The sequence below is a fragment of the Homalodisca vitripennis genome, chromosome X (assembly GCF_021130785.1).
Source record: "Homalodisca vitripennis isolate AUS2020 chromosome X, UT_GWSS_2.1, whole genome shotgun sequence".
NCBI lineage: Eukaryota > Metazoa > Arthropoda > Insecta > Hemiptera > Cicadellidae > Homalodisca > Homalodisca vitripennis.
In genome coordinates, this window is record NC_060215.1 from 31446960 (window position 1) to 31462966 (window position 16007).

Below are 16007 nucleotides of genomic sequence, written 5' to 3' on the forward strand. Positions count from 1 at the left end.
GATTGAAATTTTGAATGTTACTTGATTACACCTCTTTCTAAATAAACTTACTTGTAAGGCTTGCAGTTATTATTATTCTTGTCAGTTTGTGAAGGCTGTACAGCCTGCCATGTTTCTTCAAAGCCCTTTAGATAATTACAAAGTCCCTATCACAAGGAAGAAACGAATGTCCTCGAACAGGGTAGTACTACTCAATTTTTTTTTTAATCAATGCCAAAAACAATCTAGGCAGTGATTTTTATTTTGGCCCCACAAAATTATCAGGATAAATATGAACTTCTGTTAAAATCTTACAAGCTGTCATAAGATATTCATAAACAAATTGTATACTTGGGTGTACACGTAATCAAGAATTTTCAAATCTCAAATCCAATCCCTAATCTTAAAAATCACCACGTATTTGGCAGTTCGACATAGGATCTTTTACTGGTTAGGTTTTTCATCAAATTAACTATAATAACTATCTATATAGAAACAATCGTTTAACTAAAAGATTGAACATTTTCTATATATAGACAGAATAGATCTAAACTAAGATCAGATGAGACTTTTCATGAACGAGTGTCACATTCAGAGGCCGTACTCTTTAAATACATTAGCTGCGATAACTAAACGCTGTATCTCGGAGGTGCCTTCGTATATCTCTGTTATTCTTGCATCTCGATAGTGTCTTTCTGCTGGCATGTCCGACACGTAGCCCATTCCTCCAAGAATCTGCCACAAAAAAATGTTCTATAATAAAATAATTTAATAAAATATCAGTTGAAGTCACAATTTAAGATCAGTAGCTGCAGCAAAATTCAAGTTAAATTATTTATTAATAAGAGGTTCAGAACAGTTCTTGTCAATTCTTTGAAGTTTGGTTTTGACGATGGAAGGATTGTGAAGGAAACAGGATTTTTCCGGACATTTGCCATCCTTCAGTGCTACAATACAATCAGTAACACTACGTTTCGATATCTGCAATCTGATCTCTTCTTCAGGTAAATAACTAAACTAATGCATGATTACAACCTAGGTTAAGTAAACATAACATACCAGAGTGTTGTGAAACGCATAAGTCAGGAACCACAACAACCCAGCCATGTTGTGTTTCTATTCCATACACATTAACTCTAAAATATGCACTTCATAAAAACTTAACAGTAATTATTAAAACTGAACTACAGAATACAGGTCAAAATAGGTTTGCACTCACCGGCCAACCAAATAGAACTGGCCAGAGATCAATAGTAAATGGCAATTGTCATGTCAGAAGATGGGGGAAAAAAACTAGGGACAAGAGTGGGCCTTTTTTATTGGTTCTTGCTAAATGAACTTTTTAAAAACCATACTGTGACTTCACATTGGTTTATTACAAAATTCTAATCTGTTTGATACTTTACGTTATAATTATTTATTTTTCAGAATTGGCAACCAAAGCGGCCTAATTTCAACTGATGGCTGACTAATCGGTTGGTTTGCCAGTGAAAGTATGAGGCCTTAATTATTTTCTTTTGTAAAAATGAGGTTCCCAATGTATATGTTAGCTTTATCACAATTCATATGATGGTCTTCGGACCAGCAATGATGTGCAATTTTTTACTTTTCTGTTATCCCTTTTCTCGTGTTTCCTTTGTTATTTTATCCTTACGTTTAATGGTCTTTTTGTCTCACCTATATATTCCCTATTACAACTAAATTTTATACTGTAAACACAATTTTAGGATCCTGTGTGCCATCTTTTGGTTTTGTTTTTACGAGACTTTGTCTAAGAGTATTGTGTGTTTTAAATGCGGTTCTAATGTTGAATTTTCTACCTAATCTTCTAATTTTCTCTGATAATCCCGGTACGTAAGGGATTGACATAAATGCACGTTTATTACAATTTTGGTTGACTGGCTCAGGAATGATTCTTCTGTTTTGTTTGCACTTGTTTATTATTGATTGAGGGTATCCATTGTGTCTAAGATCCGATTCAACTTTCTTAAATTCCTCTCTTAGCCCATCTTTATCTGAGCATAAGCTCTTTGCTTTATCAAATAACGAGTAGGCCACTCCTTTTTAAGAAAAAAACCGTAGTCTTAAGGACATTCCTATCTCTTAATACACACACATCCATAAAAGAAAGCTTGTTTTGGATTTCCACTTCCATTTTGAGGCGGATGAAAGGAGAAATACTATTAATATTATACAAAAACTCATTCGATTTAGTGTCTCCAAAGGAAAAACAACAAAGGTATCATCCACATATCTCCACCAAATCTTCGGTTTGAACTGAGCTAAAGCCAATGCTTTTTGCTCATATTCCTTCATAAATATATTGGCGAAAATAGGAGACAGTGGAGAACCCATTGCCATGCCTTCATCTTGACAGTAAATTTTACACTATAACTCAAAATAATTAATTGTATAATTTTAACAGTTCCATAATTACTGGAACATGAAGTTTAGTTCTTTTACTTAATGTTTTGTCTTCTTTGAGACGTGATTCAATGATTTTGAGAGTTTCTGGAACTGGTACATTTGTGAATAGACTTTCAACGTCAAAACTTAATAGTTTGTCAGTTTGTCAACTTAAGGAATTTTGACTTCTCTACAAAATCCATAGAGTTTTTGATAGATGAGTCAGTTTTTCCTATCAATGGTGTTTAAATATCCAAAATGACTTAACAACAACCCCCCCCCCACAAGGGGGGATTCTTAACAATTCCCTGGAAGGTAAATCGCAAGAACTGATTATAGGCTAAAGAGGGATGGTAGTTTGTGGATTTTGGGAAGGCCATACATATGGGGGATTTTTAAATGGTGAGAGTTAATTTAAATCCGAATTTACCTGAAAAATGTGCTTTGTGTTTTCTTAAGGTGTTGCTACTTTTTTTTCAAATGAATCAGTTGGGTCTTTTGTTTAAAACTGTATAATTGCCAGTATCTAAAGTTTCTGTAATCTTTTCTTTATATATTACTGAGTCAAGTACAACAGTAGTGTTACCTTCCTTGGTAGGTAAGATTTTGACAGTGTCGTCTTTCCCAAGGATCGACATAGCCTTTTTCTCCTCTACTGTCAAAAATTGGGCTTTGTAAGAAAAATGTTTCTGAGTAAAAGACTGGCCTCACAACGAAACCGGTCACCCTGTTCCTTAGATAACTGTGCAACAGCAAATACAATTCCAGTTACGAAATCCAGTACCTTTACCGATTTTGTTCCAAAGAAAAGTTTAAACCCTTTGATAAAACTGATATGTCCGCTTCATTGAGAATTTTAGGAGAGAGGTTGATTACATTTTTATTACCTGTATCCATATTCGCTTTGTCATCTTTAGGCCTATTTTTTTCAAGTATAGAGATTTTCTTTTCCTTGTCTATTTCAGAAAAGTGTTTACATCTATTTTGGATGCTTTCAAGAATGATATTAAATTTTGTACCAACCAGGTTTCTAATTAAGTTTTTTTACATTCAATACTATTTTGGAAGAGGATACTTTCACGATAGTGATATGCAATTCTCTCTTTAAGTAATGATTTAGATGCAGAAGACAAGATTTTACTGGCTTTCCTACAATGAAAAGGAGTTTTTAGAGTTAACCCAAGAGGCATGAGGTTTTCAACTTCACATTTACGCAAAAAAGTTAAATGATTAGTGTGTTTCGCTAATTTAAGATGCAAGCCCTCAAGTTCTTTGATTTTTTTACTGGTTCTGGGTCCATACAGTGAATCAATTCATTGTTTGAAGTTTGTTTTTGGATGGAAGGATTGTGAAGGAAACATAATTTTTCCGACATTTCAATAATTAATGTTTAGTCTTTATTAAGTGCGTGTTTTAGAGTTTGTGTGCATGGAATAGACCACAACATGGCTGTTGAGGTTCCTGACTCATGCGTGTCACAAAGCTCTGTTATGTTATATTTACCTAAGAATCAGAATCAGAATCAGAATCAGTCTTTATTGTTACGTCAACGTTTATACATAGCATTGCTATAGAAACAGGTAACATTGTCATAAATTAATGTAATAATGATACATACACATATACATTCATACATATGCACATCACAATTCACATATACATATAAACTTAATAAAAATACATATAAGAGGTCAAGACAGCGTAACAAATTTAATGTAATCTATGTTAAAACACAATTTTAAAATTCAGGATCCATCAAATACTCATCAACACTATAATAGTTTTTTTCCAACAAAAAATCTGTTAGTTTGCTTTTAAATGTTTTTGAATTGATTAAATGTTTATATTTTTGAGGTAACTTATTGTATAGTTTTTTTTGCCGTGTATATTGGAGTTTTTTCTACCAGACGCAGTCGATGTATGGGATATTGAAAATTAGCTTTAAATCTTGTATTGTAATTATGATCAAAGTTATCACTTGATAAGCTTTCAAAATTTGATTGTACTGTTAGTAGGGTTTTCAGAATGTATAAATTTGGAAGTGATAAGATTTTTAATTCTTTAAACAGAGGTTTGCAAGAAGTTCTAAATGATGAAAAGGTCATTAATCTCATAATTTTTTTTTGGATCTTAAAAACTTTATCAAAGTCAGAAGATGATCCCCAAAATTCAATACCATATTGAATTATTGAAAAAAAAGAAAGAGTAGTAAAATTATTATTCTAGTTTCCAAATTAATTGAATTTCGTAACACTAGCATTTGATAACATGCCGAGTTTAATCTTCTAATAATATTTTCAATACATTTTTTCCAAGAAAAGTTTATATCCAGATCTATACCTAAAAATTTTGCACTATCACATAATTTTATTTGTTGGCCGTGGAAAATCACATCCTTATTATAGCCCTCCTTTAATTGTGCTGTTCGAAAATTTAATAGTTGAGTTTTCTCTTGATTTAATTTCAATCCGTTAACCTTAAACCAGTATGCCAATTCATAAAAAGCTTGATTTAATTTATTTTTCAATTGAAAGTGAGAGTTTGCTTTAACAACTGCGGTTGTGTCATCTGCATATAATATAATTTTTGGTGAAACATTTTTAGGTAAATCATTAACATACAGAAGAAAAAGTAGAGGCCCCAAAATAGACCCTTGAGGAACGCCAACTTTAATTTCCTCCCAACGAGATCTAGATTTTACACTATTTTTAAAAATTACAGTTCTTTGAAATCGATGAACTAAATAAGATTCAATCCACAGGATTGATCTATTTGAAAAAACTGTACAGTTTAAGCTTTTTTAAAAGGATATTATGGTTCACACAATCAAAAGCCTTGGACAAATCACAAAAAACACCCATGGTTCTCTGTGACCCATCCAAAGCCCAAGACACCTCATTTACAAGTTTATTAATGGCCCCTAATGTACTGTGACCCCTCCTAAATCCGAATTGATCACAAGTCAAAATTGAATTAGATTCTAAAAAATTTGTAATTTGGTTTAGTGCTAATTTTTTCAAATACTTTAGAAAATGATGGCAGTATTGACTACCTAGGTTGTAGTCATGCATTAGTTCAGTCATTTACCTGAAGAAGAGATCAGATTGCAGATCTCGAAACGTAGTGTTACTGATTGTATTATATCACTGAACAATGGCAATTGTTTTTATGCATTTATACACAAATTATTATAATTATGAAAAAAATTATTTTATTTACAAAATTTGAATATAAACTTAAATATTGTCAGTATTTTCTTATAAAACATACAAAGTTCAACCTGCAACACAAAAATAAGGTTAAAACATACATCAGATATAACGACAAAATTGTACACAAACAGAACTAGAATCTGCTGATTACTTGGAACAACTGACTGAACCCTGTCATAAGGTGGTAAATTGGAACTGAAAATAAATATACCAACTGCTATCTAGTGGGAACAAAGAAAACTATTTGAGAGTGTTTCTTATCCATTCTACTAGATCTCATACGTATTCTGGCGAGAATTATTTATCATGAAACATTGTTGTGTGAAAACTGTTTAGCGCAATAGCGCTTCCCACATTACTCCCGGGATTATTGCAGGTGGCACGTAGTGCGCTCCCGAATTCGATACGGGATTACTAGTCAAAGGGTTAAGTTGCCCATTTTCTCAGTATCACTGTTCTAAAATATTCATATTAGAACTATTACAACTAATTCAAAGTGAACAGTTTGTTTAAAGATGTGTTATGAATTTTACTCGAGATGTTACTTTGGCAGTTTATTACAAACATCAGAATTAGTTTGACCCCACGCGTTGCGGCCAGCTGCAATCTGAGTCTACTTGGCAATTTATAAATAGCAATATCTGAACTCCACTCTTAATGGGAATTTAAATGCAATTTTATGGAATTTAAATGCAGTTGTCATGTTCCCAGAGCTCAAATACATCTTTCTTACATCCAAGAAATGACTGTTAAAATAGAAGGATATTAACTCATTGGCCACCAATGATATATATTACCCGTCATCATTTAGCATCGGCAATTACCGATGACGGGCACCGCCCGTCAAGCTAAGTTTAATTTTTGAGTTGAAAATTCCTGATATAGATTATTTTGGCATTTGTCTATACTATTACATCAATAGTCTGTTAAAATATAACATGTTCGACTTTGAAGCTGGCTGACTCTCTCGAAATCGACTGTTGTTTACTGTTTTGATTGTTGCCATCTGAAATCACATCGCGGCAAAGCCACTATCTATTCTGAGAGTTTTATTAACTTTTTATGCAACATATTTAATGCTAGTAAAAATTAAATGAGTGATGGTAACTTTGAAGATGAAAGTTTGAGTGACAGAAGTAGTGATATTGGCTGTGAAGAAATTCAAGAAAATTGTGTGACAAGTAAAAGGAAAGACAAGCAAACAATCCACATAATTTTATTTTCTGGTAGAGCATAAATTCAATTGTTGCTAGGCAACTCATTACTGAAAATATAAGGTAATAAAATACAATTTTAACATGTTATATGGTAGTTTAATTTTTTAAATTTACCCTAACACAATTTCCATTGCAAAATGAAAAATTAATTTGGTACCTGAGAGTAAAAATATTTGAATTTCAAATGGTAGTTAAGAAGAAAAATATAAAAACTGTATTCAAGCCGGTTAAAATATTGAAGAACCGTTTGAGACCAGTGAAGGACAAGATAGAACTCTCCATGACGCAAGTCTATGAAATTCCATGTAGGTGAGGTTCAGTCTACATTGGGGAGAAGAAATGTTTGATATCTATACGAGTGAGTGAACACATTAGAAACACAAAATATCAAGATGCAGGAATATCGGTTACAGCAGAATATAGTTTCAAAACCAAACATGCAATAGAATTCGAGTTAATAGTGCCATGGAAGCCCTTTTGAGCACAATGAACTTTCTGTGAACGATTTAGTAGGTGTCGCCGTAATTTTTGCATTCTAACACAGGTTAACGTAATTTCACCGAAAAAATAGTCCCGATTTACTCCCCCCCCCCAAAAAAAATAAAAATTTGAAAAAAATAAAATTAAAAAAAACCTGACTGACAGTGCATTTATTCGTTTTTTTTGGTCTTATTTGTTCGTAGGGCAGTAGTCCAGGTACTACTTCTAGTATAAACTCGTCTTATCTTATCAGTGATAAACGCGCCGCTTATCTTTTGAATGTAATGAAACCTGCGTTAGTTCTGTCTGAGTTTTGTGTGTGTAAGAAGTCATGGCGTGATCTGGGCTTGGACTTTGCAAGCTCGAGTTAATTTTTTTTCTAAAAGAGCAAGCATCGCGTGATCTGAGTTTTGAATAGGCAAGCTAGGGTCTTTTTAGCGTGTGACAAGAACCATCGCACGCCATGTCAATAACTTCACTAATTATTCCTTGTCCATGTGGGTTTGTTTGTCCGTTTGGCGGTCAATCGAAGCCGTCCTATAGGTCACGTGATCCGCCCGGCCAATCAGAAGCTTTCCTGTTTGTCGCGTGACTACTGTCAACTCATCAAAAACGACCATGGCCGGCCATTGTTTTAGTTTGATAGTCGAAAATCTTGTTATTTATGTGTTTTGTATTGCCAACATTGTACTGCCGAAAAACTGGTTTTTATATGTTAGCGATAATCGGGACTATTTTTTTCGGTGAAATTGCGTTAATCTGTGTTAATATGCAAAAAATTATGGCGATTGGAGCGGTAGTCGCTGATCTTAAGATTTACCGATAATATATATGGTCACCAACGTTATATGAGAGAAATTCCACACTGGTGACTTGGTTTGTGAAAATCTTTTGTATGAGAGGAATAAAGAGTGTGGGTGCCCTGTGTAGTCATGTTCCTACACAATCTAGACTGATTCTACGAAAAAGTAATAATTAATGATCTTATTATAAATAAGTTGTGATAATTAATAACTTAATGTAATATATTCCATGGTTATCCTTTTATATTGCTTTGTAATATGGTAACTTAAAAAAAATTAATTATTATTCATTGAAAATAATAACTGCATAGTCTAATAATAAATAAGCATTTTGACACGTAATACTTAAAGTAATCATTAACTTGCAGATAAAAAACTCCTTTCCTAGTTCTGACAATTTAGGTGTAGAAAAATAAATAAATTATGCACGCCAGAAAATGCAATTAATAAAAGTTTCTTCATTCAAAGCACTTAAAAACATACACGGTTTTAAAATAGAAAATCTTTATACCTGTATAGCTTGATGTGAAATGTATGTAGCTGCTTCAGATGCAGCAAGCTTGGCCATAGCTGCTTCCTGAAAATTTACATTAGTAGTGTAAGTATATGTGTTATTTACATACGCTATATTAAATCACGGTAAAATACTAAGTGCATAATTTCCACTATTTCATTGGAGCTCTTCTTACTGGAAATAATGTTTCAGTGAAAAAAAAAAAAAAAAAAAAAAAAAAAAAAAAACACACACAATTGTCCAACAAATTAAGAATGTTGAAAGGCCTTGTGGATTAAATTTAAAATTATTGGACAGTTGTGTGTTTCTTTCACTACAAGTCATTAGTGTTTATGACAAAACACCCACATAAAATATTTACTGATTTCAGACTGTACATTAAATATCAGAGATTTCTTTAGGATTTCCGAGTAATCTCATTAAACTATACAAGGACAAATCTCTGTGTAAGAGATGGTGAGAGAGAGACATGAGCAAGAGATGCTCGTTGCATAACATATAAAATAATTAAAAAACAAAGACGTTGAATTAAAGAAGTTTCACTCACAAGTGCTATTTGGGAATGATGAATGGATGAGAAAACGTGAAAGTTCAAGACATGATTAATGCCAAAGGTCAAATTTTAGAGACAATAACATCTATGCAGTTTGTGAGTATCATAGATTGACTCAGAATTGATGAAATTGCTTCAGAGCTGGGTATCAGCCATGGGAGTAGCCATGAAAAACATCAAAGTGCCCACATTGGCAAATTCTTGAACTCTCTTCTTCCAACCCCAATTTGTCCCCATGTGACTATTTTTGGCTAGGTGTTTGAAAGATATTGGGCTCACACGATACTCATAATGTACTGGGCATCATTCAATCTGCAGGAGATTACAATTCGAGATCTCCTTCAAGAGTTATTACTTCTGTTTCGAAAATATTCCTTGTTTACATAGGTACAGGCAGTATACACGTGACAGAAAGATCGACATCTATTGACTCTATGTTACGTAATGTCATAGTGCCAACTAGAACTCCATATAATTGCAGGTGGCGTTTCTGACATTGTAAGTGCCTATGGATGATCTGCCAATCTACAGACAGATACTACAGTGTCACTGCAGCAGAGCAAGCTTACAATCTTCATACAGAGAATATTATAGTTTCAGATACAAAACAAATTAATGTTATCATCATCCATATGGTCATAGTTTTTATGAGATCCCTGGGTTTTAAAAAGTATTGGAATGACAAAAAACACAACTGACTTCTACACATAACACAGCAGTCTTGACTCCTGAAATCTGGAGTCATGTTTGTCTGAAGGGATCCAAAAACAGTCAGCGACGAATGTGAAGTCGAAACGATGTGGAAGGTTTTGTTTTGAGCTTATTTGTTCTTCGTCGCCGACCGTTTTTGGATCCCTTCAGACAAACATGACTTCAGATTTCAGGAGTCAAGTCTGCAACAGCATCAGATTTCAGATGCTGCACGTAAGAGGAAGGTGAACGAGAGCTAAACTCAATATTCACAATTCACCTACCTTGGTAAAAGGTTTCTTATTGTCCTTAAGGAAAGCTGCTCTCCAAGTGAGCAGTCTGGCTGCTTCCAATCTCATTGCCATGTTTGCTATCTTGTGCTACATCAAACAATGAAAAATTACAAACAATTTTCTACAGTAACACAATGGTACATCAGAAAGCTAATAGAACATTATGTTTCATGGATTGGAATCAATCATCTTTTTAAGGTATTCAAAAAATGTTTCTGAAAAAGAGGATGGATTACAATCCTCGAAACGTAGTATTCTATTTCATATAATCATATTTCAAAATTCGTTATATTTCATATAACGATTGCAATGTTAAAAAATCTTTACCCTTTAACATGTTCTCTGCGGGCGGTAACTCTGGTTACCACAGGGCCTTTGTTCTGAAATGAGGTCAGTGTGCGGCCAGCACTCGAGCTATCACAATGCTGTATTTCTCGCTCCTCAGTAGGTACTTTTCTCGCGTTTTATATGAACTTTCGTTTTTCACATTAGACTTTTTCATTATTTTTAATGATTTTTTAAAAGTTATTTTGGTAGTAATTCATTGTGCAACACAATGGATCTTCCCCCGGACCAAGTGGTGTACAACAACCAAGTTCTAGGCGTATTTGTAAATAATAAACGACTTTTGGGTGGGTTGGTTAGGATGTATATACACATTTGTATCAATATTTTATTTTAGTAAACTTATTTCTTCTTTTTTCTTATATTTTTATAAACTTATGTACTACAATATTTTTTGTAAACTACAATCATTTCAGGTAAACATTTAAATATATTTTGTTATAATTACTCACCACATATTTGTAAATAATAACTGAATTTGAGTGAGTTAGCAGAGATGTATATAAACTTTTTCACATTTTTATAAACTTTTACATTCATTTTGGTTTACACATTTACATATAAATATTGTTTATGTTTGTCTAAATGAATAAAATACAGTTCACTTAGCTATGATGTATTCATTTGGAATATTCCCACTGCCATAAAAGGGCGTTTCGTAGTGCGAGCGGTAACTAGAGTTACCAGCTGGCAAGGACGACTGTCCTCAGGAGCTAGCGGTAACCACAGTTACCCCATTCCCAAAATGGTAGAGTGATAATTTATGTGAATAATGAGTAATTTTCATATATTTCTATCAGATTTCATCCAAAAGTAAGTAAAAATATATTTAAAAAAATTTCAGTACATACGGAACTCTATATAGGGATTTTTAGCAGCAAACGTCTTAAAATCATCAATTATCAATAACAAGTTTTAAACAAAGAACAAAACATGTATTATTAGTTTCTTTAAAATCTAATGTGCAGAGAGAAGATTTAGGAAGGCACTATATTTTAATATTGTTGGAAATAACTGAATGATATTGACAGATATATTGATAATAGTATTGAAGTAACTACGGAGCATGATAATGTTATTGACAGTAATGCCTGAAAGTGTTAAGAATTTTATATAACTTTGTTATTGTTTTGCCATGTATTACAAATTATCTAGAACCAGTGGTTGCTGGTTTAAGGTGAAGCTGAAATTAACTTAGCATGGAGCGTCTATCAAGTTGTCAAAACGTTCAAAAACTTTGGATGAGTTAACTTACAGTACTATTGATCCGTCTTAGTAGTTCAGAAAAAAATACAAATTACAAAATTGTCGTAGAAAGAGATGAAAAAAATATTTAACCATTATTGCTGCACACTATTTTAGTGCCAGTGGCATGAGAAAAATACTGTCCATGTAATGTGACCACTCTGCATTTAATGAGAGATAACACTTAGATCTAATTAAAAAATATTTTAGATTTTTGTTTTGGTTCAAAGTTGTAATATTTAATTGGAGAATTTGTACCTGAATAGCTTGAAGTTTACTTATAGGAGCACCAAAAGCTTGTCTCTTCGAAGCGTAATCTACAGCACAATCTAATGCAGCTTGAGCTATCCCGAGACCTTGTGATGCAATGCCAATACGTCCTGCATCTGCAAACATTGAATTCCTAATATTATTATAAAACTGTTAAATAGATTGAAAATATATTTGATTTTTTAGTTTTCCAGGTCTGTTGGCATTAGAATCAGAATCAGAAATATTTTATTGCCATCAACCTTAATTACAGCGATAGACAAAGCCAGCATATTCATTTATGTATATACAGATAAGTTAATAAATAAAACACATACTATATCACGAATAAATAAAACGAATACAAACAATTACGGTTTATAATTTAACAAATCAATGGGACACACAAGGAATATTAATTTTAAAAGCATAAACATGTAATATCGCTGCTTAAGAAATCTGAGACTGAGTAATAAACATTATTCTTGAACCAGTTCTCTAATACTCTCTTAAAATTGTTTAAAGGTACAATCCATGCATTTTGTGGTAATTTGTTAAACAGTTTAATTTTCATAAAAATATGGCTACCTCTAGTTTTTTCTAATCTTACTTGAGGAAGATCTAAAAAATACTTCCTCCTCGTATCATACCCATGTACTTGTTCCCTAATTGTAAAGCTGGGGAGGACTTCTTTTACACTTACTAAACAACAGTAAATATAAAGATTTGGCAGTGTCATAATTTTATACTCTCTAAATAGAGGAACACAAGTTTCTCTGTCTGATACATTTTTTATTGACCTAACCGCTTTTTTTTGCCATATGAATGTTCTTTATGCACTAGTACTGTTTCTCCATAAAGTTACACCATATCTTAATTGCGATTGAAAAAGGGCATTATAAACTAATAACAATGTTTCAATAGATACATAATTTCTTAACTTTCTTAGCAGATAAACTATTCTAGATAGTTTTTTACAAAGGTAATCAATATGATAGGCCCAATCCAACTTATTGTCCAAACAAATACCTAATAACTTAGCAGTTGAAGTACTCTCTTCTAATAATAGATTGTTTAAAGAAAAAACTATTTTCTCCGTCTTATTACTATTTACAACAAGTGAGTTTGCTTCAAACCATTCTAATGCCATTTTTAATGTTTGATTTTCATTGTCCATTAATTCATCTAAATGTTTTGTGCTGTTAATCAGAGTAGTATCGTCAGCATATAACACTGACCTACATGTCACATTGAATGAGAAATCATTGACTGCCATTACAAATAAAAAAGGACCTAAGATCGAGCCTTGAGGCACACCTCTAGTAATATTCTTAAAGCTAGATTTATCATTACATTGTACAACCATCTATTTTCTGTCATTCAGATATGACCTTAGTAAATTAAGCTCATTATTTCTAATTTCATAATTGTGAAACTTATCCACTAACATTTTGTGATCTATACAATCAAAGGCTTTAGTTAAGTCAATTAAACATAGCAGATGTTGACATACGCTCTTCAAAACTCATTAGAATATTATCAATTACAGTCTCTACTGCTTTGATTGTACTTCCCCCTGGAATAAACCCAAATTGTTCTTGACAGTATACATTATTTTGGACAAAGTAAAAATGAAGTTGCTGTTTAATGTTTAATTCAAATATTTTACCAAGTATAGGTATTAAGGAGATTGGGCGGTAACTTGAGGGATTTGATTTGTCCCCTTTCTTGAATAGTGGACACACTCTAGTTAGCTTTAATGCCTTTAATTACTTAAGTCATGGAAAATAACTTTCTTGTACAGGTAATATCTCTATTTGGCTTTGTTATTCAAGTTGAAGAGATTGTTTTTTTTCTTTTTTTCTTTGAGTCATAGAGGTAAAACTTTGCAATTTAACTACCATGAATTATCCTCCTACTTTCAATTTATCAAGTTGTACAATATTTTCTATTGCACTCAAAGTCTAAAGATATTATGAGAATGTAAACAAACATTTTAGACCACTAAAAATATAGTTTGTTACAACAGAAATAGTCCTAAAATAAATGTAATATAATTGTTTTCTCAGGGGTCTATAACATTTTTCTCCTTACACAGGGTTAACAATATGTAAAATATCTATTCTTTACTATAATGGACACTAAAATATATCTTTAAACTAGCAACACATATAACAGTTACTTCACATATTCACAGCAACAAACATAAAATTAAAAGTAGACCAAAAATAGCATAGTAAGTAAAAAACAAAGATCTAGTGGTAAACCAGTAAAATACAGTTTTTGACGATTTAAACATAAGAGATATAACGTGTTATTGTTTACGCTTGTTTACAAGAAGGTAATAGTGAGTTTTGAAATAGAGCAAACAACAAGAATGAAATATACTGACAGATGGTGTAAGCCGCTTTAGAATACAAATCACAGCACTACTATTACATCATAGTAACCCATGTCACTCATTAACTCTTCTCACACCATAGACAGATATATTAGAATGGTAGACTTTGACCAAAACGCCAAATACAGTTATATCCGATATTGTAGGTCATACTCTTGGAGAGTTTTTAGTACACAAAAGGCCTTTAAAATGCCCGGTGGACGCTCCGTGCGTATCGCGGTTGCCAAGGAATACATTTTTATCAATAAATACGCTAATTTTTAGTAAAATGCCCTGTTTTATACTTTTTTGCTTTTATCTTTTATAATGTAGCTATAATAAAAATTAGCTTTGAATTTAAAGAAAAAAAATATTTTTACTTGTCTTGGCGTATTAGGAAAGTTAATGGATTTATTAGTGGTGTGTGAAGGGTTAAAAAAGTTAGTTTGGAATTATAATTATTTTTCTCACCTAATGTCATCATAGCTATTTTAAAGCCCAGTCCTGGCTCTCCCAGCAAGTTCTCACTTGGGACTTGGCAGTCTTCAAAAATTAAACTGCAAGTAGAAGAACCTCGAATGCCCATCTTGTCTTCCTTCTTTCCGAGGGTTAACCCTGAGAACAAACAGTATATACTAAAAATAATCGAAAGTCATTCCTCGTACGCCATTGTAAAGCAGTTGTAATGCTCCTAATATTTCTAGGATCTTCTTTAATTACAATTATATTATGTTCGACAATAGATTGTTTCTTCTAACATACATTGCTTTTTTTTATTAGATGTCAGAATAAAACCGAAAGACTATACCATGTTCTTAAGTCAGCTGTATAACATTATTGGACTGGAGAGAGAAAATGAAAACAATTTGTGTTCACAGCACAGTGTAGAGATGATATATATGATGATTTGTTATATGACATAGACACTGAACAAACTTCACGTTATTTTACTTGTAATTTTTCTGCTTCATTTGTTTTGTATTTTTTAACAAAAATTATAAGTGGTAAATCATAACGTCAACCATAACATAAATAACAAAAAGTAAACAATATAAAGAGAACTGTTTAATTATTCAAAGTGTCTGTAAAACCGAGAAGCACATAAAACAAACAATTTTGTTTCTTTTTTAAAAATATTGATTTTAATTATAAAAATACCATTGTTAACTCGACTAATTAAAAAGATCTAAAATAAGCTTGAGAAGCTCACCTAATATTTACAGAGGAAAAATCCTAAAAAAGGTTGTCTGAAGCAGTCATATGGACGACCTCAGCTAATGAGGATATTGAGGTCTGAGGGAGAATCAATGGACTAAAGATCCATTTCCACTGTTCCACCTTTACTAAAGTTTTACTTTCTTGTATTACATTTATGATACTAGTACATGTTAGTAAATTGTACATATTACACACTACTTATGTACAGCCATTATTTATGTGGCATGCTTTATTCTAATCCTAACCCTGCTTTTGGCCATGTGTCTCAAGGGTTTGACTGGTAGTTCTACTTTTTTCTGGCAAACGTCACAGGCTATGTTTATCAGAACTTCATCTAAGGTTAAAAAAAATCAATAATATAATTCAAAATGCAGATTTCACACGTCACGTTAACTTTCACCTCTAACTGATATACTTTTGGTG

General features: G+C 32.3%; 1 protein-coding gene across 2 annotated transcripts in view; it reads right to left on the minus strand.

The window, feature by feature from the left end:
* Positions 1-16007, minus strand: part of LOC124368885 (short-chain specific acyl-CoA dehydrogenase, mitochondrial) — a 31026-nt gene continuing 15019 nt past the window's right edge. For both annotated transcript variants that reach the window (XM_046826384.1, XM_046826383.1), the window contains 5 exons: positions 14838-14981; positions 11996-12123; positions 10139-10234; positions 8609-8674; positions 1-714 (listed from right to left, as the gene is read on the minus strand). In XM_046826384.1, coding sequence (XP_046682340.1) covers positions 571-714; positions 8609-8674; positions 10139-10234; positions 11996-12123; positions 14838-14981 — 578 coding nt within the window. In that variant the 3' untranslated portion in view covers positions 1-570. The remainder of the gene's footprint in view (positions 715-8608; positions 8675-10138; positions 10235-11995; positions 12124-14837; positions 14982-16007) is intronic.